This window comes from Corvus brachyrhynchos, unplaced genomic scaffold, assembly GCF_000691975.1.
Source record: "Corvus brachyrhynchos isolate BGI_N302 unplaced genomic scaffold, ASM69197v1 scaffold312, whole genome shotgun sequence".
NCBI lineage: Eukaryota > Metazoa > Chordata > Aves > Passeriformes > Corvidae > Corvus > Corvus brachyrhynchos.
Window position 1 is genome coordinate 788,414 of NW_008236640.1, and position 22,393 is coordinate 810,806.

General features: G+C 42.4%; 1 protein-coding gene across 1 annotated transcript in view; it reads left to right on the top strand.

Moving 5' to 3' along the window:
* Window positions 1-22,262, top strand: part of CUNH20orf196 (chromosome unknown C20orf196 homolog) — a 33,303-nt gene extending 11,041 nt beyond the window's left edge. The window contains exon 4 of the mRNA XM_008644377.2: window positions 21,544-22,262. Within this exon, the coding sequence (XP_008642599.1) occupies window positions 21,544-22,064 (521 nt within the window). The 3' untranslated portion in view covers window positions 22,065-22,262. The remainder of the gene's footprint in view (window positions 1-21,543) is intronic.
* Window positions 22,263-22,393: the final 131 nt, after the last annotated feature.

Consider the following 22,393-nt stretch of genomic DNA (forward strand, 5'->3'; position numbering starts at 1 on the left):
GAAATCCTGTGCAAAAGGGGTTTTGTTGTTTAATCACTAAGTTTGATTAACTCTGTCATTATTTTGGAGCTCAGGAGCTCTGGGAACAATCCCTGACATAACTGTAGGGCTGGACGGGTATGGGAAGATGAATAGCAGTGGCATCTCCATTGATGCAGAGAATATTCTGCATGTGTGTGTGAGCTCTTTACCCATCACCTGGGGTTACCATGTTAGCTTCAATACATTTCCTCTTTCCCAGGCAAGTGATGTTTTTATGTGCTGAATTCCAAGATAACCTTCCACAGATGCTTCTTACCATTGAGAAGTGGCTATTGATAAGTGTTACTTGTGTTGTGTTGGGTCCAGGTGTCCATAAAGTATTTCGCCAAGCAGTGTGCAGAGTTCTGGGAGAATGTCCCCTGCTTTCCTGCTGTACTGGTGAATTTGTGTGCACTTGTGTCTAGACAAGGATAATATGAACCAGATTTCAATGTATGTGTGAACAGTCAGTGCTAGGCAAAAAAAGAAGTTCACTTAGAGGTTTGGTTTCCTTCAAAAATAAACAGCCCACAGAAACCTTTAGGATGTGCTTTTAGCTTTAAAACTATGCAAGAGGTTTGCATTAAAAGATTCACAGACATGAGAGTTACACAAGGGACAAAGACCACAGAGGAGAATGGGAACACAAAGGAGTTGGACTACAGCTCCTGCAGATGCTCCTGTAGAGTGTCCAGGTTAGACTTGTCACATTTTTCTTTCTGCTTTTAAAAAGAGAAGCATCTTTTGTAGGAAACAATTTCAGTGAAACTCCCAATTTTCCTTAACAGCTGGAGAAGAGAAGCTACAAAGCAGTGCTGAGTCTTGTAAGACATGGTAGTAATTTTTCTAACAAAGTACTCCAATAATGCAGTAATAGCAGTTGGGAACCATCCTCATGTGTGCATGAATCGTTCTGTTTACTTTGGAGGGCAAGAACTGCTGTACAGCTGAAACACCTCCACAAAATGCTTTATTTTTTCTTGGGGAGTAAAAAGGAGAAAGGGAAGTACATGCTGTGAATCCTTAGTAATTGAAATAACTGTGGAAAGCTGCAAAGGGCTGTGGCTGTTCCTGTTGCCTGGACACGTGTTCATGGCATCTTTCCATCAATGTTAGATTTTGTGTGGGACTCCAAAGATGGTGCCTCCTTTCTTGTATAATATAGTTGCTCTTTGCAGCTTGGTATTATGGTTTTGTTGTAGTGCAGATGATTCAAGAACAACCCAAGATCATTGGGTGTCTGTGTTGATCAGCCAGCAAGTGACAAAACATGGAATGCCTGTGACAACATCGTTATGTAAAACCAGTGTTACCTTTCCCTGCTGTCTGAACAGCCTGCCTTGGTGTCTCAGCTCTATCACTTAGGTGTGGATGGTAAAGATCTGTGAAAGTGCCTTAAAAATGCCAATCTAATAATGAGGGATATCAGGCTAGGGCAGAAAAAATGGGCAAATTGGCTTGGAATGCCATGTTGAGGCCAACCTGTGCCAGCCCACCGGGATATTTCTTTGGTACATGGTGCTGTGGAGTCACCCACATTAGCATCAGCACTTGGGGAAGAAGTACAGTTGCACTGGCCTGAAATGCAGCTGTACTGGAGGCAGAGAGCCCTGGTAAATGATGGTACAGAGCTTGCAGTAAACTCTGAGCTTTACACGTTTGTTCAGATGCTCCGGAACATCCCACTTCCAGTCCAGTTGTGAGTGGTGTTTGTGGTTTGAGGGCGATTTGATGCTCTGCTTATACACAGCACATAAATAAGACATGGCACTCCTCAAGTCTCTTTAAAACCTCTTCTTTTCATTCCTCTATTAGTAAGATTTTAACTTTTTTTTTTTCCTGGTCTCATTCTAAATATAGGGGTTTTGTCTTGTCATTTATCAGATTGACCTGTCCTGATACACAAAACACCGAGGACCCAAATTTTGGGCACCAGTGATCATATATGCACAGCCTGAATTTTTTATTTTCACTGGGAAGCTTTCCTTACATTTAGCTCTCAGTCATTCAAATGTTTTTTCAGATATAACCTGTGACTGTGTGGTAGAAAAATCATCTGGAGTTTATTGGACCCAAAAGGCTCTGCACTGGCAGTTGTTGAAATGCAGCAGCAGAAAATAAGATACATCTGCCCTGATTGCCGTGGCCTCTTATTGCCTCTGAATTTGTTCCCTGAATTTGAAGCTTCTTTAGGAGCTGCTGTGAACTGGCAGCAGGAAAACACATTTCAGGGAATCCTCTGTGCCTAGTGGCAGGGAGGAGGACAAAAAAGTTTTACTGGTGCTGTTTAAATGAGAAGCTGTGCTCCCAGGATGCTGCTTAGTGTATAGGCCAGACTTGCTGCTGTGAAAGAATGCAGATTGTTCCTACCCAATTTTGCCATGGCAGATTTGGGGTAAGCTGAGCAGGAGGCTGTGGGCAGGATGCCTTTGTTCCATGTGCCTGAGTAGAGCTCAGGGTGGAGGCAGTGCCTGGAGTGCTGCAGGGGATGCTCCATAGCTGTGTGGAGGATGTAGGACTTAGCGGTGCTGCCTGCCATTACCTTCTGACTGCAGGTCCTTCCTCTGCAGTGACGTGGCTTGGATTAATGCCAGGATTGTGGGGATCATTGTGGAGTTTTCTCCGGATCTGTGTACAGTTATTTAGTCCCTGCCTTTACACTTCAGTGCTGCTCTCAACGTCTCCTGGCTTCCCCTCTATAACATCTGACTTGTACCCCACCACATGGATTGAGTCCAGCTGAGGTATTCCTAAAGCCTCACACCTCAGACTGCTATCACGACTTACCTGTGGGGCATCTGGCACTGAATTTAAATTAGATCTCTGTCTTAATTCAGGCCTCATTTTTCTTCTCTCTTTCTCTGGTTTACTTCACTGAGTTCACTGGTGTGCAGCTGATGAGGCTGCAGCATAAAAAATAGTGAGTCATAGCCCCTTAGTAGCAGGCTGCGAGTATAAATACAGCTCACATCATCATCCACAATATTTTTTGAAACAAAACAACACAGGCCAGTGATTCAGCATCAGTGTGGGTTGTAGTACATGAAGGTTTGTCCTGGACCCTCCTGCTTCTGATTTCTTCCTTCATTTCATGAGTTTAACAACCCCTCACCCCACTGCCCTCCCTTCTTTGTGTTGTGTGCTGTAGATTCCATAGTAGCTGAGCCTCTTGGCTGGCTTGTGCATGCACATCTCTATGCCTATGAAATCTCCTCCCAGACAGATGGAATGCTGTCAGGATGAGCAGTGCTGCTGCCTTTCCAGCAAGCCTCCATGCTGAGGGTTTCTCTGTGAAGGGTGGCGGGCAGCTGGTTATTTATTGCTGCAATAAGCACTGGCAAGCAGATGACAATGTTTTGTACTATGTGCTGCTTGCTGTTCTTTTCAGCCTGCTGAGGGAATCTGGCTATGCCCTGTTTGTGTTCACTCTGGGTAGAGGTGAAAGCAAGGGGGGGCTTGAGTTCTGCAAGTTCGCTGTATTTTATAAACACAGCACTGCCTATGTTAGAGAGGTTGTCTTATTCCAGAAGTTACTTGGGTTTGTGAAGAAGGTAAACCCTCTGCATTGCTACCTCCCATAAGTGCCTACAGACTGTTTTATACAGCTCTAAGTAATAACATGATGCATGTTAGTACTAAAGGAGGTCCCAGCTTTGTACAGGCTGCAGTGCCTGACAGGAAAGGTTTTGGGGTTTTGTGTGGGGGGGTTTATTTTGGTTTTTTTTTTTCTGATTGTTAGTTTGTTGTGGTTTTTTGGTTTTTAATCTGAAAATAGGATACAAAAAAAATTAGAAAGACTAAGCGTGGGAAAACAGACAAGTATGCTATAATGTCTTCTAGATGAATGGAGGCTTTGGTACTTTCATAGTGGTTTGTTTCACATGTGTATTTCTATCTCAAAGAATGATGCAAACCTTTTCTTTTTCCTATTTCTAAAATTAAATTTAAACCAGTAATGATCTCAGGAAGAATATGAATGTTGGTTCTGTGTCTGTTGGACGAAAAGGAAAGGCAGTAGAATCAAAATCAGTCACTTTTTACACAGCAGGTAATTAGATTATAAAACTCAGTGCAACAGGAAGTCATTGAGGCAGAGAGCTTAGCAGTGAAAGAAAGGGGACTGTGCACTGATTTGGGTAATAAGAGCAAGCTCAGTCAATAGTTCTTGCTGATACAAATGTTGCCGAGATACTGAATACATCTGATGGTGTTTCAAGGCTTTTACTAATCACTGTCTAATTTCAAGTGTCGGGTCACACCCACATATCCCCACCACGACATTGCCACCTAAAACAGACCACAAGTGGAGGGAACATATGGGACTAGAAACTGATCTGATTCTGCCTGGCACCCCCTTCCTTTTCCCTTTAGAAAAGAGTATTCCTGTTCTGCAGGTGGCAGAGCTGATACCAATGCTGTCATAGGTACAATTCTTGCCTTCTAGACCGTACCTCTTAAGCACTGTTACTTGAAAATAAATCCTCGGATAAAGTGCCCAAAAGCAGAAGCAGGAGGGGATTGTTGGAATAGAGAAGCAGGCAAGGCAGAGTTGAAGGAGGGGGCCAACTTTTTTGGGGTTCACAGCTTAGGTTGTATTTGTGTATGAGTAAATTTTACAGCGGTATTTGATGTTATTAATGAATAACCCACAGGCAGATAAACCAAAAATACAGTAACTTGTACCGACCTAAGGAATACTCATCCCTAATATGCTGACCCAGTGCCTAGCCCAAGTCCTTCTGTGCTATTCATAATACAAACTTATTTTGAATTCAATGATTTAAGCAGTTATTGACTATTAAGATTGCAAAGAAATGTATCATTTGTACTCCTGGTCATGGTGCAGCACAAGTGGGATCTGTTTCATGATACTTTACAATTCAGCAGCAATTTCTTGAAAGGATGAACATTCTGCTGAAGTGCTGAATTGAAGCAGAACCTGATTTACAGAGCTACCATCTGCAATCCCAGCTGAATTTAACACTGCTCTACATTGCTGCTTCTCTGGATGTCTAATGAGGTTATTTCTAGGTTAACGTTTCTCTGATGCAGTCTTAATTAAAATATGATGAAGGCAGGAGAAGTTGCAAAATAAAACAACTTGAGAAGATCCATTTTGTGCTGCACCAGTGCTTTGTGGTAGGATGTTTGTTATAGCTGCTAATTGTTATTTTGTATGAGGCACTTGTCCAGTTGCATTTGTGTGTGTGTGAATCACCTTCAGAGCCTGTGACAGCATTCCAGAAGTGAAGTTAGCTCCAGTGGCTGTGACACTGAGTTTGTGCCAGTGGGTTTCACACCTGGGTTGGACTGAATGGAAGGAAATGCTAGTATTGTTAAGCCCAGCAATCCTGGAATATAAAGGGAAATAAGTTTGCATTGTTAAGAAATCACCTATTGCTATTAGCTTTCAACAATCTGCTGATAGTTAATGGAGACAGTGATATATTTATTTCTGATGTAACTCTAGATGGGATTTTTTTTGATTTTGAGGAATCATTCTTTGAGATTTCTTTCTGATTTAGCAGAAGATAAAAGCAAAAGTGAGGTTGATAGTTGGATGTGATATTCAGAATGAAAGCATCACGCTCCGTAATTAGCACCTGTGAGCTGCAGGCACACCAGGGTAAGTGAGACTGTGTGATGGAAGAGGGTGATCATGTGTTGTCAAACGAGATTCTTCATGCAGAAAACAAAATGCTGGGTTTGCCTCTGCTATTCCCACACATGTCCACAAAATAGTCAATCACTTAAATTCTTCATGACTTCTCTTTTGTTAACAATACCTGGCAATGAAATATTAGTAGATGAGCCTTTGATTATGGATTAATTGACTGCTATCTCTATGGCTGCTGAAGAGTTGGCTATAGAATGAGGGCATGTAAAACCTAATGGTATCTTTCAGGCAGTAATCCATCTCTAAAAAGTGCATGTGGCTGGTTTTAATACTTCAGTCTAATAACCTGCTTTGCTACATCCTTAATTTGCCAAAATTTTTCTCTCCCTATCACAGAACAAAGCCACTGTGCTATTTCCAGATGCCAGTGCCCAGCTGTGTGTTGAAGTGTGGAAGCCTGTGCTTCCTGGGATTATACTGATGGTTTCCCCTCTCTTGATCCTCCTGTCAAGTAAACATTCATTTAGTACCAGTTTAACCACTTCTTAATGTGATTTCAGAAGAAAATCTTTCAGAGGATCTGGCAGGAGTCTCTCAGCTATTGACTACAACCAGAATTTGCCTTTCCAAACTGGTACTAAATGAATGTGTAGGGTAAAACTTTAACAAGTGCTTTTGCAGCAAAGCCATGGAAAGAAATGCATTATTTCATGGCTGGACTATTGGAGCTGGAGCCAAATTTGGCCTCCTTAGGAATACTACAATTCTATGTGCCACAAGATCCTGCTCATCTCAGTTCCTGTGGGTTCTTGGAGCAGGTATTGAGGCAAGAGTGATCCCAAAATGGTGGGGTGGTCAAATCTGAGAGGAGACCAGAGGCTTTCTTTGGTTTAGCAGCTTCAGTGGAGACATTTACTTGAACCTTCCAAGCTTTTTGAAGCCCTGCCAGGCAATAGCTGAGCCCTCCCTTTCTCCTCACCTCTCAAACAGACCTCTGTAGCTTTTCTCAGCCATGAAGTTATTAGCTTGCTGCAGCAGTCTGGTTCCCACACTTGATTATTGCATGAGAAAATAATCAGGCTTTGCTGCTGTTTTGGAAGCTGTTACATCTGGTCTGGGGTTTTCCTTTTGCAAAACACTGTTGACTGCCAATTTGAAAACAGTTGTTTCTGCTTCTTTCTGAGGGACCAGTGTGTTCCTGTGGATTTTCTTTTTCTTCAGGACACCATGGTATCCCTGCTTGCTCTTGCTGTAGTGACTAATGAAGCGACAGAAGTGACTGTGCTGATTTAACTCTTGGTTTGTCTTTTTCTATAACACTTTGCCCAAAACCATCCTTGTTCTTCCTCTGTGAGTGTTTGTGGGAACATCTCTGGTCTCATTAACATTCATGTGAATTTTCCCTAAAGCTCAGTGCAGTCTTTAAAACACGTCCCTGTCCAAAATATGCTTTGGTGCATGTTAAGTCCTGCTTAAAGGCAAAAAACTAAGACAAAGGCAATGCAATAAACCACCTGTTATCTTAGCTATACCTTGATACATGGAGCTCTCTTGGGGAGAGCATGTTCATCCAAGGGAGAGCATGGAAGGGAGTCCTGATAGCTGCAATCTGTATGGCTTCTTACTCTCTGGATGCCTCCTGAAATCCTACTGCTCAGGGCCCATCCACTTGATGTGGAGGGTATTGTTCCTTCAGTGGATTAATTGGAATAAATAAAACCTAAGGCACTTTTTCTGTCTCTGCAGAGCTCCAGATGCTAAATGCACTGCAGATGAGGGCGGGTGGAGGGGTGTGGGGATGGATGCTTGGAAAGGAGTTGAAGCCTTACTCTACTCAGCAGTGATCTGGGAAACAGCATTGGGGAAGTTAGTATGGAGAGGTTGGCATCTCTTGCTAAACACTTTCTCAAGTCTGTGGATTTAGAGTACTTCAGAATATTGTTACCTAGATGTTCTGCTCTTGGAGTAATATTGCAGAATGAAACAGCACATTGGCTGTAAGAGAGTATTTTATTAAAATACTTCTTCGCTTGTTTCCTGTCAAGAAACTTCTCAAATATTCTTCCTTTCATATGTTCTCAGTAATCTGTTCATCTTTTTTCATAATATTTTTAATATTTTTACAAAACTGGGGAGTGTATGGGGTTTTTTTAAAGGAAATTAAATTCTGTTTTCAGCTAGGGGCTTTTCATTAGACTTAGTCTGTAGCATGTGTCTCTAGCATCAATATCAGCCTGATACTGGGCTATAATTGAGTTTTGCATTCTGTCTGTGCAGAGTTCACCTCAAAACCTAAAATCTGAGGGAAGAGTAATTTGTGCAGATGGTCTTCATAAAACAAAGACAGATTAAATCTGGAGCTGTCACAGAATTGCTCTTACAGATGCATCTGCTGCAAAATAATTACCTCTCTTGAGCCCAGTAAGTTAATCAGTGTCTTTTGTTTGTGTCTGCAGTGAAAACAATTAAAAGCTCATATCCTGTTTTTTAGGTAAACCTACAGATTCTCTGATTTTTAAGGGTAATTAGATTTATTTTGATGTGTATCACAGTCCAAAGTGTTCCTGTTGGACAACTAGCTGTCTGTAATATAATTTACTTGTAGCCAGGATGTAATTTCTTTTCAATCACTTTTTTTCCTTGGAATAGTTTTTGCTAAAGAGTTCAAAATCCTTTTGTCTTCTCTCATGTAAATTGCATTTTAAAAGCTTAGGGCTCTTTGTACAATCATAAGAAACACCATTATTTGTATTTATTTCGAGTTTCCTTTAAATTAATTTTTTGCAACATGAGGAAAAATTCTCTAATGTAGTTGAGAAAATAAACAGTGGTCGCTCAAAGGCAGTGAGGTGTGTGCACTAAGTGCATGTAGGTAGAGAGGGACCCCACTGAGGTGGGCAGTGGATGTTAGAAAGCAGACACTGGCACCTAATTCCTTTCTGCAAGGTAGCAAATAATGCCTTTCTCCCTGCTTTGCGCAGTCCCTGCTCCGCCAGGACAGACCACTCCTTTGCTGTCTTCAGATTGACTCTGCTGCCTGTAATCTCTGTTTTGTTGATGATGAGCAGGTTTAAACAACTTTTCCCGTGCCTTCTTTTCCTCGTGGCTTGGCAGGAGTGTGAATTTTGAGCCAAAGGTTGAAAAAAAACCAACCCAACCCCCAAAAAACCCCAATGTCTTTTAAACTCTGTAGTACGAGGTAGTGATGATAGGCTCTTAAAAAAAGAAGTCACAAGACCGCACCCCACGATTAACCTTGCATGCCTTCTTTAGGATGGCTTCACTTTGCTCTTGGTGCTCTGCTTGTGGCTTAGATTTTGGCTTTAGATCACAAGTGCTATGTCACTAAAATACACCTTTTGTCTCCACCTCTGTGTGAATACCTTAATCTCTGAACTGTTTCAAGGCTGTGCTGCAGCAGACTGGCCTCTAATTTTTTTGTTATAAAGAATGAGTGACAGTAGCTGCAGAGAGGGCACTAAGCCTTTGTGCAGGCAGGCAGGCAGATATTTGTTTCATTTTAATTCTCAGTGACCTTTATTTTATCCTGATTCAGTCACTTACTCAAGGGCACCAATTTTTTTTCTTGTGCCCTTAATGCATTAAACATTTTTCCAGCTCAAGGCAGCATCAGATATATTTTCCATTGTCTTAAGAGTCACGACTAAACTTCAGCAGTGAATGTGGCCAAGGGGAAGTGGAAGAATGTGAAAGTGGGGAGTGGGTTTGTTGAGAGAGTGAAGGGAATAAAAAACTGTGCTATGAACATAGAAGTTTTAAAACCTCAAAGCTGAGGGATCTCCTGCATGTCAATTTTATTTTCTGACTGCTGTTCCTGACTTAATTTAATTAATGGAAAATGCAAACAGCCACCTTTTTTGTAAGTTAATAATGTTCAAGTCCAAATCACACTTGAATATGAGCATCTTCTGGTACGCTCTTGTATGTGCAGCTACACCTTCTTTAAGAGGCTGAGATGTCTAAATTCTGTGCAGAAGTGTCCTCTTGCAAAGGTGCTGAGGCTTTCAGATGGCTACAGGGAAATGAAAGAGATTAAGGTAGCAGGTTGTCAAGGTAGTGGAACACAAATTAACTACGTATGTCCTCACATTGTCCACATGTGATCTAAAAAAGCCCTATTAAGTAGCCTTTGAAGACACATCCCAAAACTTGAGCTGAAAAGGTTCACTGAAGCCTTTGGTTCAGAATTCCCTGTTTTATTTAGAAATAAAACAGATGTATTTGCTACAATCACAGAATCCAATCTGTTTGAATTGTGTACTTTTTAGGCCTTTTGAAACAAAATTCTTATGCTGATTGTGAACTTTTTGGGATTTAAAAAAAGTTAAAAGAAAATTACCCCAAGGTGGGATCTGCTAAATTATGTGGGCTGTCAAATCCCACCCACCAACCAAGGTCAAGTAAGAACCAGGAGACTTTAGCTTGTACTGGAACAGAGCTGTCAGGAGTATCTCCAGTTTAGATATAGGAACTGCCCAGTGGTAAACTTCCCTTTTTATTTGAAAAATGAAATCTACCTTCACTCTTAAGGATCTGTTTTATATCATACACATATCCTACTTACCCAATTTTATCATTGAATAAAAATGTAAATTTTCAGGCATTTATTATGTTAAATATTTGCTTTTTCCTTTGAATAGGTGAATGGCCATATTAGTATGATTAATACTATTAATTATGTTTGTATTCATGTTTACTAGGAGTGCTAATCAGTATCATTAATTCATTGACATTTTAAAATGTGGTTACACCTGTGTTCTCATCCAGATGACAAAAGAGCAATGGGAATTGCTAAATGCCCCAGTTACATTTGTTGCTTCACCTTTAAAAAAAAAGAGCTGTGCAATTTTGGGAGTCTGGTCAATAAACTGCAAATTCTGAACTTGCTGGTGTTTCCCCATATCTGCTTCTTTAGTCTCTCTAGCCCCTACTCAGAGAACAAATGCTAAACAAACACGAGCGTTATTCATCTCCCTGCTCTGTTAAAAGTCATGCAAACACTCTCACATCACCTTGAAAAATGGTTGGGGAGTGGTTCTTTACTATTGGTAAATGTCAAAAATATTTATACCTGCAAATATCAGATGGATTAAGTTTTTTAAAATTGTCTCTCTTTCCCTCCCTTGCTACTTGTGTGATTATTTTTGAATGAAGTAGGTATTTTCAGTTATATATATTCAGTCTTTTCAATCTTAGGGCCTGAGGTGGGTGAAAAATGTTTCGTTTAATAATTGAGCATTGCAGTTGCCCTAACTTGCTCTGGCTTATCTATCCTCTTATTCAGTTTATTTTGCAGGAATTAATTAATTTTTCTGTTCACAAGTATTTGGTTGCAGTAACTATAACTAACCACAGTTCGTCAGTAGTTGAAGGAGTTACTAAAAAGCTCTAAGCAAGTGCTTCACACACAGCACCAGGCTCTTTCCTGATGAAGTGTGTGCAGTCTCCTAGGAGGGCCATCCTGGTGCAGAATTGCTGTGTGATAATAATACGGGATGGACAACATAAATTTGGGTTTATTTTGTTTGCTTTGTAAACAGGATTTGGGCTCTCGGTTGCCTTCATAGTTTACCCAAAGTTGTGTCTGCAATTAATTCTGGTGAAATGTTTGATTTGTGGCAGAACTGAGAGGTTTGGGTGCACCCAGATCTGCTCATGGCCAAGAAGTGTTCATAAAAAGTAGGACTAACAGGCTATAGAGCCAGGTAAAAGGATGGGAACAAGTCTGGAGTGACTGAAACCTTTTGCTGTTTGCCCTTAGAGGGCCGAGCTGGGAAGTGCCTGCATTAACAAGCCTTTCTCGTGACTGGCTGAGAGGACAAAGTGAGGAGATGGGGATGGAGACTTGCTTGCTCAGTGTTTTTTCTTCTTTACAGCTTTTAACGTCATCCTCCTTGTCAAGGACCTTCTCCCTTCTGCTTTCTACTTCAGGTTTTCTCAGTCCTTTCAGAAGCACAGAGAATATCACAGCCATGGCACCACCTAAGAAAAGTTGGGTAGGCGAGTGCAGCCCCTGGGGCCTGAGGGTTCACTCCCAGTATCCTTCTTACATTATAACCATTTCCAATTTCAGTTTTCAGGTGCTTGTGTATTAGCCACAGAGCAATTCCTGCAGAAAGCTGGTTGATTAAATGGCAAAACAATTCTGTTCAAAGCCCAATTTGCTCTCAAGCTAGTTCTGATGGAAGAGATTTTCTGTGATTCCCAAAACAGCATGTAGATAATTAAGAAAAAGCCCTTGTGGTTCTCAAGCCTCCAGCATTTATGAATGGTCTATAAATGTCCCTATTGCTCGAGTCCAGTTTCTGTTCACTACTTGATTTTCAGTAATACCGCAGCAAAACTAGATGGCTCAAATGTTTATTCAGTGTATCTTTAAAGTAGCAAGCCAAAATGTCACAGATTAGTGGTGAGAAAATCTATCCCAAGTTATTAAACTTGTATATCTTGTTTGCTTTTCATTGTAGTCTGCTCAGTTTGTGTTTTCTGTCTCTTGAAAATTTCCTTGATGACTGTTTGATGTATCTGACACTGATTTGTTCAGTGTCAGGCTATTTCATTTATCAGTCTGTGGAAAGCTGATAGGTGGAGATTAGTATCTTGCTTCCATTCTTATTTTTGAGTCTGTTTTTTCATTTTTTAATCAATGTGTGGTGCACGAACTCCCATTGGCAACACAGAAGAAAGCCCCAGGCTGTGTGATCTCACAGCCCCCATGGCTGGAGAGGATGTAGGTCTGCTCTTTTCTGTGCCAAGGCACTGGAGGCTGGCACATCTCTGCACAGCTTGTTCAGTGCTTGCAGCCACATCAGGCCTGCAGGGAGACAGGGCAAATGGCTCACTCTGCCTTCAGATTTTCACCAGAATATCAGTAGTTTTCTTTGCCTTTGTACCTGCTATTTTTCTGTGCTTTTTCAGATTATTTCTTTGTTGTTTTAATTTTTCTATTCCTGCTTCTAAAAGAAGAGCAAGCCTTTCTGTGTTTGTCTGATGTGCAGCATATTTCCAGGAGCATGACACAGACAAGAAGCGTGGTTTCAAAACTGTCTTACTGCAAATAAATTCGGGAAACCATCTCTGCAAATGTTCCCCTGTTGTTCTTTGTGAAAGATCAATCCTGACTGGAGGTAAAGACCTTTGATCTGAAGAGGTACAGACTGCACACATTCAGCTGTTTTGCTCCCATCTAGAGGGAGTCAGTCCATCTGTAAGCATTTGTTGCAGTATTCCCACACTTGTGCTTCTGGCCTTAGACAAAAATGAAAGATCAGGATCTTAAAATCTGATAACCACAAGGTACCTCTCTTATTCTTCTGCTGTACAACTTGCAGTGATCTGCTCCTGAAAAATTAGTAAAGTTAAAGCTTAGATGGCATTGTTTTCCAAAGAGCTAAAATCTCTATGGCTTTTTAAAAATTTGGTAAGAGCATCTGTGTATTCAGCACTCCTAAAACTCAACGCACCAGTTTGGGATCTGAACCCAATTGTAAGTTGGTACAAAGTTGAACAAATTCACACAGATACACCTGACTAAGAGACATGTAAGTGTGCAGGAGAGGTAAAGAATTGGGAGGAAGTTGTGTTTAACTGAGCTTTCACCTTCCTCTGCCTTATTTGACTCAGTTTTCTACCTCTGCAGATTTTAGAGTATTTTCCCTTCCCTGCAGCAGCTGTTTTACAATTGATGATCTGTGGTGCCCAGGCATCAACTCCACATCAGGATTCAGGTCTGCAGGTGCAGGACCTCCCCTGAAGATGAGTAATGACAGTATTATAGGTTATAACTCTTTTGTTCTCCAAAGTATTTACAAGTAGTATAATTTCGCCTACAAGTCAAGAGGGATGCTTCAAAAATACCTTGCTTTGCAGTATTTTCTTGGTCAAGAAACTGCATTTCTACCTGTGATCCTCAAGTCACTGGTGTCCACAGGTGTGCAGAGCTGGTTGGAAGCAGGGCTGAAATGCCTATGAATGTCTTCAGTGTAACCTCTGTGTGTGTCTTTTGTGGGGGTTAACATGGGAATGACTTGGACTTTCAAGTGCTATAATGGCAAGGGAAGGCAAAGTACACTGAACAACCCTTCACCCCATCTCCCTTTCCAAGTTCACACAATCTGTAAATAAAGCAAATATTTTGCTAAATTTTATATAATATGTCAGTCTTCTAGTCTGTTCTTATCATTAAAGAAACACTGTCATGGCAGGCTCTTCCTCTTCTATTTTAGCTGTATGAATAGCATCATATCCTGTTTTTCCAGGCAAACTGTCATAAACATCACTCCCCAAGGAGACGCAGAAGGTAGAATTTTTGTAAACTGTTGTTGGGACTTGAGCAATTGATCTCCGGTGAGAGCTGTCTGCTTATTCTTGCCAAAGGCATTAGCTGAAGATTATTGGTCCTCTTGATTGCTGAAAATGTGTAACTGAATGAGAGACAAAGTATTTCATATATAAAGAAAGGATATTGCTTTGGGTTTTCTTTTCAATAATTGCAAATAGAGTGATACTGTCTTCCTCAATAATACTTGTAATCTAGGGCTGTTTCCTGTCATTGCCAGGAACAGGCCATTACTGAATATTTCAGAATAAGTGGCAGTTTTCCTTTCTTTATGTCAGCCCCATCCTCAAAATGGTGTTTACAGCATTCAATGTTCTGCCTGTTGGGCCCCATTCATGCCTCTCTGGAAGGGTTTGTTAAAGCCCTGAAGAATGGGATTTAATAACTCTTCCAGATTTTTTTTTTTGCTAGACTTACCTATGCTCACTAATTCTCATCCAGATAGATTTTCAAGTCCACTTTTAATTTCAATTCACAACTTCATCAGTTCTGAATGACCATATCAGCAAAATGTCTAAAAGTTCAGTATCTTTCCTTTGGGAGCCTTGCCAGAAGCAGGAAAGACTTCTTCCTGCTTGTCTTTTACCTTAGAACCACGAAGAACGTTGTCTTCAGTCCCTCCTCCTCTCTAGGAGAGGTCTTCTTGGATGATGGAGGTTCCCAATGGTCTTTCTCAGTTCTTAGCTGAAGAAGTGGGCATAAAATCCTTTTCTGAATTCTGGAGTTTCATCCCTCTTAGTAAGATTGGGTTCCTTAGGAAATGCTCCTTGGGTCAGAAAGCTAACAGTTCATGAAGAGCTAACTCTACAGAATGAGCTGGGAAAAAAGAGAATGGACAAGACTGGAATTTACAATTTCTAGGCAGGAAAAAAATATAAACAGAAACAACTACCATTTGCTTCAGCTGTGCAATGTAACTAAAGTGAGAAAGCCCCTTCAGGTACCATAGAATACAGATTTCCTCCATAAAATTTTTACAAATCTTAAATGGTGAAAATCAGGTAGGCAGGATTGTTTCTCATCTGTTTCAAGCACCAAATTTTGCTTTTATTCTGAAACAGGATGAGCTTAAAGACAATCTGAGGCTTTAATTAGAGCCTTCCATGTATAAAAAAACCAATACTGCAAGTCACAGATTAAAAGAAGGAAAAATCCATCATTTTACTAAAAAATCCTCCTGCTCACAGGAAGAAGCCAAATCTGATTCAATTAGTGAGTCCTCCCTGTGGGCAGAGCAGTGCTGTGGTCATGGTGGGAAGGGACTTGACATGGGTGGACTGTTCTGATTTTCACCAACAGAGAAGGCAGAGGCTTGGCTTGGGGATGCTCGTGTTGGATCCTCTCTGTCAGAACTTGAAAGCCAAAGGAGATGTTTGGCTGTGGGTAAGGAGAAGGGTGCTCTGACACAGCATTGTCTGTGCATGTGAGCTTGCACGGTGCTGTTCTTACAGTCACTTCCCTGTGCTCTCCTAACACCTAATTAGAAGCTGAGCAATTAGCTCAAGAAGCCTTGTCAGAGTTTCCTCTGGGAAATTGGTGCCTTTAGTGTTACACAGACACGGTGAGTTGGGCTGAGTTCCCAAGGCTGTGTATATAACAGGAAAGCAGCAGATAGATGCAGTTTAATAAATCCCCTTGATGCCCTCATCTGCTGGATAATAACTTCAATTGACAGTTGATGTTTCCAGCTGTGTAAATTTTTTTAAATTATTGTTTATGTTTCAAAGAAAGTTTACCCTTAATAGTAGAATCTTATCTTAGATCTTAAGCAATGTTTTTGAAATCACAATTTGAGAAAAAATAGGATGCTTTAGGGTTTTTACTGGCTCCAGGATCATGTAAATTAAACCACTCGAGGTGTACCTATTTGAAGAGTTCTTAAATTTGCTGTTTGTATTTTTAGGATCATTATGAGCTCCAAGGGAAGGAGTTAGCTTGTGAAAATAAAATCTCAGGCACCCCAGTGTTATGTTGCTGCCCATCCCTTCAAAGACACCTGTGCTCTTTGCCATGACAGAAGTCCCTGTATGCTGTTGCACTTACGGCAGCTGTTCACAGATGGTTACATGCAAAGCCCATTGCTCTGGGGCCTGGCTGAGGATGTATCACCATCATCAGGCTCTTGGGGCACAGCTGTAAGGGATGGTGTTCATGATCTGCTCCTGCTTCTGCCCATATCTATTGCCCTGGCCTGTGGGGCCTGGTTGCTTAGGAACAGATCTGTGAGATGGCAGTGGCGTTTATCTCTGGGCCTTCAGCAGATAAAGAGTGTTAATTTGTAGTTCATGTTGTAGCTGACTTGCTCTGTGGTTTATTAAATCCAGTGTGTTTAACCAGTGTGTTCTCTGAAAGCTTTCATTGAGCTGAGTTTCCCAGCTGTATTAAAAGCTCGGCGCAGCAGGCATCAAATGTGAGCTCTCGGAGCAGGGCAGAGTTTAATACCACTGTGACATTTGGAAGAGTGTCTAGGGGAATGCACTGTGCCTCCATATTGCATTTCAAGAGCACTTCACCATTTGCCAGACTTTTTATTTTTCTTGAATTTCAGATTCCTAAGGAGGTTAGACTGAAAGGGAAGAGTTTTTATGCTTCCCTAAAATAACTGCTTATGTCTCACTCCACGCAAATTAAAGCCCCCCCCCCAACTTTTCACACCACAAATGTGCAGCAGAAACAAGAAAAAAAGCAGAGAGCCTGACTCAGTACTGGGCCATACCCAGTGCTATTCCTCTGTCACTGTCTCCCTTTTCTACTCCAATCCCCAAATACCTCCCTTCTTGCTGCCTTATGCCCACCCTCACTTTCTCCAGGCCTCCTGATAGGGCAGCCAGCATTTGCAGAGCTCTTGGCTAGCACTCAGCAGTCAGACACAGCCACATGTGCCTCTCCTGTGGGCTGGGGAATGAAGAATATAGCTGGTTATGTCATGTGTAAAGCAGAGTCTCACAGATCCCATCTTGTGAGCTACAGCCTACTGCAGATGACAACAGGAGAAGGCTGGTTTGTGTGGCATCAAGGAGACAGCAAAGTAGCAAGGCTTATTATGTTCTTATTTTCACTTTCATTTCACGGTTTAAATACCCACAAGGAACAAATTTGCTCTGCTTATAACAGTCTTTTTGAATGATAATATCATTGGAAATTTCATTTTGCCTTTGCACAAGAAGACAGCAGCTGTTTTCTGCAAGGCAGAGAAATTGTAATCTCTACAATTCTTCAATGCTATATACCAAAGGCTTTAGGATCTGTCATTTACTCACTGTGATAGGTGTTTGTGCAGTACTTAGCAGATTGACACTTGTTGTCTTGATACTTGTCTTTTTGGTGCTATTCCAATTTAAATGTTGGTAATAAAAATCCTACAATGCAAATGTATTTCAACTCATGTAAAAGGAATGTGATCAGCAGCTCACACATGGGTTTTTAACTGTTGTAATCAGAGGAAATGTTCTTAATGCATGCAAGGGCAATAGAATTTGATCCTGAAATGTCTAGATTTGCAATTTCTGAGTATTCAGGTGTGTGATTACTGGCAGGCTAAAGTGCTGTGTGAGATTGGGGTAGAAAGAGCTCCTGCCAAATTCTCCCAAATTTTCTTCTCTCTTCTCTGAGCAGAGAGGAATTGCATTCCCATGATGATGATATGTGCACTCCCACTGGAAATCAGCCAGGTGGGAAGAAAACAACCCCACAAAATGCTTTTCTGTGCATCAGCTGTCTCAAGTGGTCAACACATGTAGGGAGTTGAGCTGTGACATGGGACCTGTTCTTGCCTCCTGTGCAGATGGATGCATCCCCGAAATCATGTGAATTGGCACAGATACAGTGTCAGTTGGGAGCTCTGCTCTAGTCCAAGTAGTATCACCTCTCCTTGAGCTTTCCCATGCCATATGGACACATCTGGTGGAGAAGCAAGAAGGGATTTTCTAGGAGCAGTGTGAGGGCTGGAGCAGCTCTCAGGGACGGCGTCTGTGTTTACTTGTTTTAGCACTTCATGGCAACCACAGAATTAGGGACCCTTTCTTGTGGATGATTGCAGTGACCCCAGGTAGATCCTGACATGCTGATGGGATAAGAGAAATAATTCAATCTGTGAGAACTTCACTGTGTGAACACAGTTATATGGAAACTCAAACAACTACATTTTCTGTAAGTGCAAATAATAATATCGCTGCATTGTTGCCTCACTGAAAGTGGCCCAGGTTCAAAGCAGGATTTGGTTATGTGCTTCAGGCAGTAGGGTTATGTGCTTGTACCAGATGGAGCTTTTAAATTTTCATCAGCAGGTTTATAAACACAAGAATATCCTTTTATCTGCCCCCAGCTCTTTTACTAATTAGCTGCAAATGCTGAACTTCAATTAGCATGGAGTGGAGGAGCAGATGAAATAATATACATTCTTACTCATGGTTATCCATCATGTGAGAATGAAAGAGACACTAGTAATGACTGTTTCAGTTGTTTGGGGCTTTTCTATTGGCTTTTTTCCCCTCCCTTTAATACTCAGTTGTATAAATGAGTGAAAATAGCTAAAAATAATGAGCCAGATTCTCTGGTGATGAAATTCTGTTGCAGGCAAAGAGTGAGAGTTTTCAGCCTTGCTCATCTTTGCATTGACTCCTGTAGGTGTTGGGCCAAGCCAACACAAGGGTGTGTGACAGCTGAGTTGTTAAGTTTGCCATGGAAGGATTTTACAAAGGAATTTATAAAACTACATTTTTCCTGCTGCTGAGAGGTGGCCAGAGAGGTCTGTGCTTTGAAGCAACACTGCTGTGTGTTATCAGAGAATCCCAGCTTTCCTGTGGGGTGCAGGTGCATGGAGAGGCAAAGGGATTGATAAGTTGAATGCTGTCTTTGCCTTTAGCAGCATGTTCGCTGGCCTACAGCATGGGCTTGTGTGCTCTGTTTGTGCCCCAGCTGAGAAGCTCTTTCTGGACCCTGCAGGTACCCAGCTACTGTGCTTGTTCCCTGTGGTTTATAAATAATTCAGGAGATTTGCACCTTTCAGCAGCAATACCAGCTTTTTGGAGGGTATCGAGGAAGGATCTACACTTTTGCTGATAACTGTTAGGCAGGAAAAGGTCTGGATGTATTTTCAAACATCAGTCTTGGCACACAGTTGGAGAATGTATTGGAAAATTGTCAGGAAAGCTGAGGAAAGGCACAACTTTGTGAGGTATAGATTGGTTCTGGGAATTTTGCATCCAGCTTTTCATGTCATAGAATCATAGAGTGCTAAGGGGTTGGAGTGGACCTTAAAGACCATGTAGTCCCAACCCCCCTGCCATGGACAGGGACACCTTCCCCTAGATCAGGTTGCTCAAGGCCTTATCCAGCCTGGCTTTGAACACTCCCAGGGCTGGTGCATCCAGACCTGTTGGAAATCTTGCCTTAAGAAGGCTTTGCTGGCAAAGTAGTCCACTAAGAGGATAGGGCCTACTGTTGGGAAATAGAGATGCATAAATCTGAACCCGTAACTGAAAGAAAACTGTTCTCCCAGTAATAATAATGGAATATGTTCTGGCTAATCAAACCCCAGAGTATTCCCCTGAGACACTTACGGGTCACTTCTTTGGTGGGTTGTGCTTCAGCAGAGGATGTCAGCTTTATGGGCCATACTGACCTTGCAATAAAATGCAGCAGAATCACTGAAGTTGGAAAAAACCTTTAAAATCATTAAGTCCAACCATAAACATCACATTGCCAAGTCCACCACTGAACCATGTCCCAAGTGCCGCATCTGCATGTTGTTTAAACACCTCCAGAGATGGTGACTCAACCACTTCCCTGGGCAGCCTGTTCCAGTGCTTGACAAACCTTCCTGTGAAGAAATTTTTCCTAATATCCAAACTAAGATGGTAGGAGAAAGGCAAAGCAGCATTCCAAAAGTCTCCCCTGATGACATGAAACCAGCAGAATTTTTCTCTTCCCGAGTCATGCAAGCTTGATATCTGTAGCTGGAGGCAGCTGCTGCTCTTTTACAAAATGTGGCTGTGAGCAGGAGGTAGCAAAAAGCCAGCACGACACAGGGGTCTGCAATTGCTACAGGAGTCCAAGTGCCACTTGATTGAATTATCAGAGATGCATGAGGCTTCAGTTCTAACTTCACAGGCTGAGAGATTACTGAGGAAAAATGGACCTGTTCCCTGATTTGCTATTCTGATGTCATAGATCACTGTTCAAAGAAGGCCACCAAGCTTTTCTTTGTACTGCTTTGGAAGTGACACATTGCAAGGGGAGGGAAAGTTCTATTTAAAATTGCATAATCAGAGATGAAGTGAAATTGAAAAGAAAGATCAAAAATAGGAAGTAGGGACAGGAAGAAAGAGACGAGGTACAGTGTGGCTGCACAGGCAGCTTAATTTCATTTTAATGAATCTCTGCTTAGGAAGGGAAGGGTGGCTCTTTGTGTACCAGGAGGGAAAAACAGCCTTCACCACACTGAGACTCCCTTTGAACATGGTCTCCTACCAAAATGAAGGACTGCACTCTGCTTCACATTTCACAGAATTAGAAAAGACCAAGCTATTTTCTGCCTGCCTGCATCCTGCTTATGTAACTTGCAGATGACGGCTGTGCAACCTCTGGCTGAGCCCTGGAAAACTTCCTTGTCTGTGAGTCAGGTGCTTGGCAAACACTCTGGCACAGTGGACTTGGAGATGAGATTGCAGTCAGAGGCACTACCTGGGTACTAGAGCCCAATTCAAGGTCTCTTTATGGAACTTCCTCCTCCTAGAAGCTTGCTGATCATCCTGGTCTGGTCATTGCCAAGTGGCCCTGTTGTGCTGTGTTAGGGCAAAGCATCCCCCTTGATTGCTCTGAAGCAGGAGAAAAACACAGACTGTTACTCAGAGGTGTGGGTCAGCAGGGAAGGAGGAGAAGAGCTAGGCAAGAGTGAGTCCTTGGCCTTTACATAAATTTTATCCGTAGAAATTCCATCAGGATGTGGGGAGAGTGTTTAGTGCAGCGGGGCTGCAAAAGTGGGATTTCACGGGGAAGCACAGAGTCCCCTGTTGCAGTCCTCATTCTGAAACGCTGTGCAGTCACCAGAACAGTGTTGGAGGCTGTGAATCTGGCTGAAGGCTGGAGGTCAGGACTGCATGTTACGCAGTTATGTAGGAGTAAAATTGAGAACTATGGAAAGGTAAGGATTAGACCAAGGGACAAGGGAAAAAACTGAAACAGATGCAGAACTGTCTCAGCTGCAAACCAGGCTTCTCAGTGGGTCAGCTGTCATCTCCAGGAGCAGCAGATCCCAGTTTCCACCTCTTTGGAAGTGTAACTGAGAGGAGCCAGGAGGTCTGTACCACCAAGTCCAGTCACTGCAGTGTCAAGGCTGGGACTACTGCGAGGTCCCCAGGTCAGCCCATCTTACATCAATCTGTGCAAGAATGCTCTGTGGCAGCCCAGCTGTGTTCAGAGCAGCACTTGGTTTGCTCCTGCAAAGAGCCTGTTTGCCAGACTTGCAGTGGGAGGGGGACAGAAAAAGTCTTTGCCACAGGGATGACCTGGTGACTAATGAGTTTCATTGATCCTATGCTTGCAGGAGGGAGCAATCCATCATCTGCAGCGCCTGTGAGCTGTTCTGCTGAAGGCTCTGAGGAAGCAAACGTGAGATGTTACCCAAAAGCAGGGCTGTGTGAGCCCTCCGAACCCAATGATGCTGTGCTCTCATGGACATATGAACGTGACAGTGCAGAAGGTCCCAGCATCAGGGACTCTCTGGATGGCTTCTACAACATGTACTGTAGCAAGCAGCCAGAGAGAAAGGATCCAACCTACGAGGCTGCCTCACGGTGTCTGTCACAGAAGATTTCAGAGCTGGAACAAAAGGATGGAACAAAATACGTGTCACGTTGCCTGCAAATGGCGCAGTTGGTCTTGAACAGAGATGGATGTAAGATCTTTCCAAACCACCCCCCTTCTGCTTGCTTTTCAAAGCCAGCTGAAGGAGAAGTCTTGTTGGAAACCAGAACGAGGACACCTGGACTCTCAGATGACATCCTGCAGTTCCTCTTGAAACAAATACAGGCAGAACGTAACCCTGATGGGTCACACGAGAAGTGAGCAAGTCAGTGGTTTGTTTCTGTCCTTGGAGCTTTGCTTTCACTCCAGAAAGAGGTGACTTTCTTAGAAAGACATTGTTCTCTGAGCACCACCTTCAACACCAGAGGCTCCATGGAGGGGTTTACCCAGAGCAGACCTTGCACCTTGGTCTCTGCAGGGCAGGACTGAATGAGGAGCATCCATGTAACTGCTTGGGATGTGTTGACTGATTGGGAGGGGTGATGCAGTGTTTGTTGCTGGGACATCAATTGTGATAATTTTTACCTGCCAGGCTTTTAAATTGGCCTACATCCTTACCCCAGCTGAGCAGTGGTCCAGCCCAAGTTCAG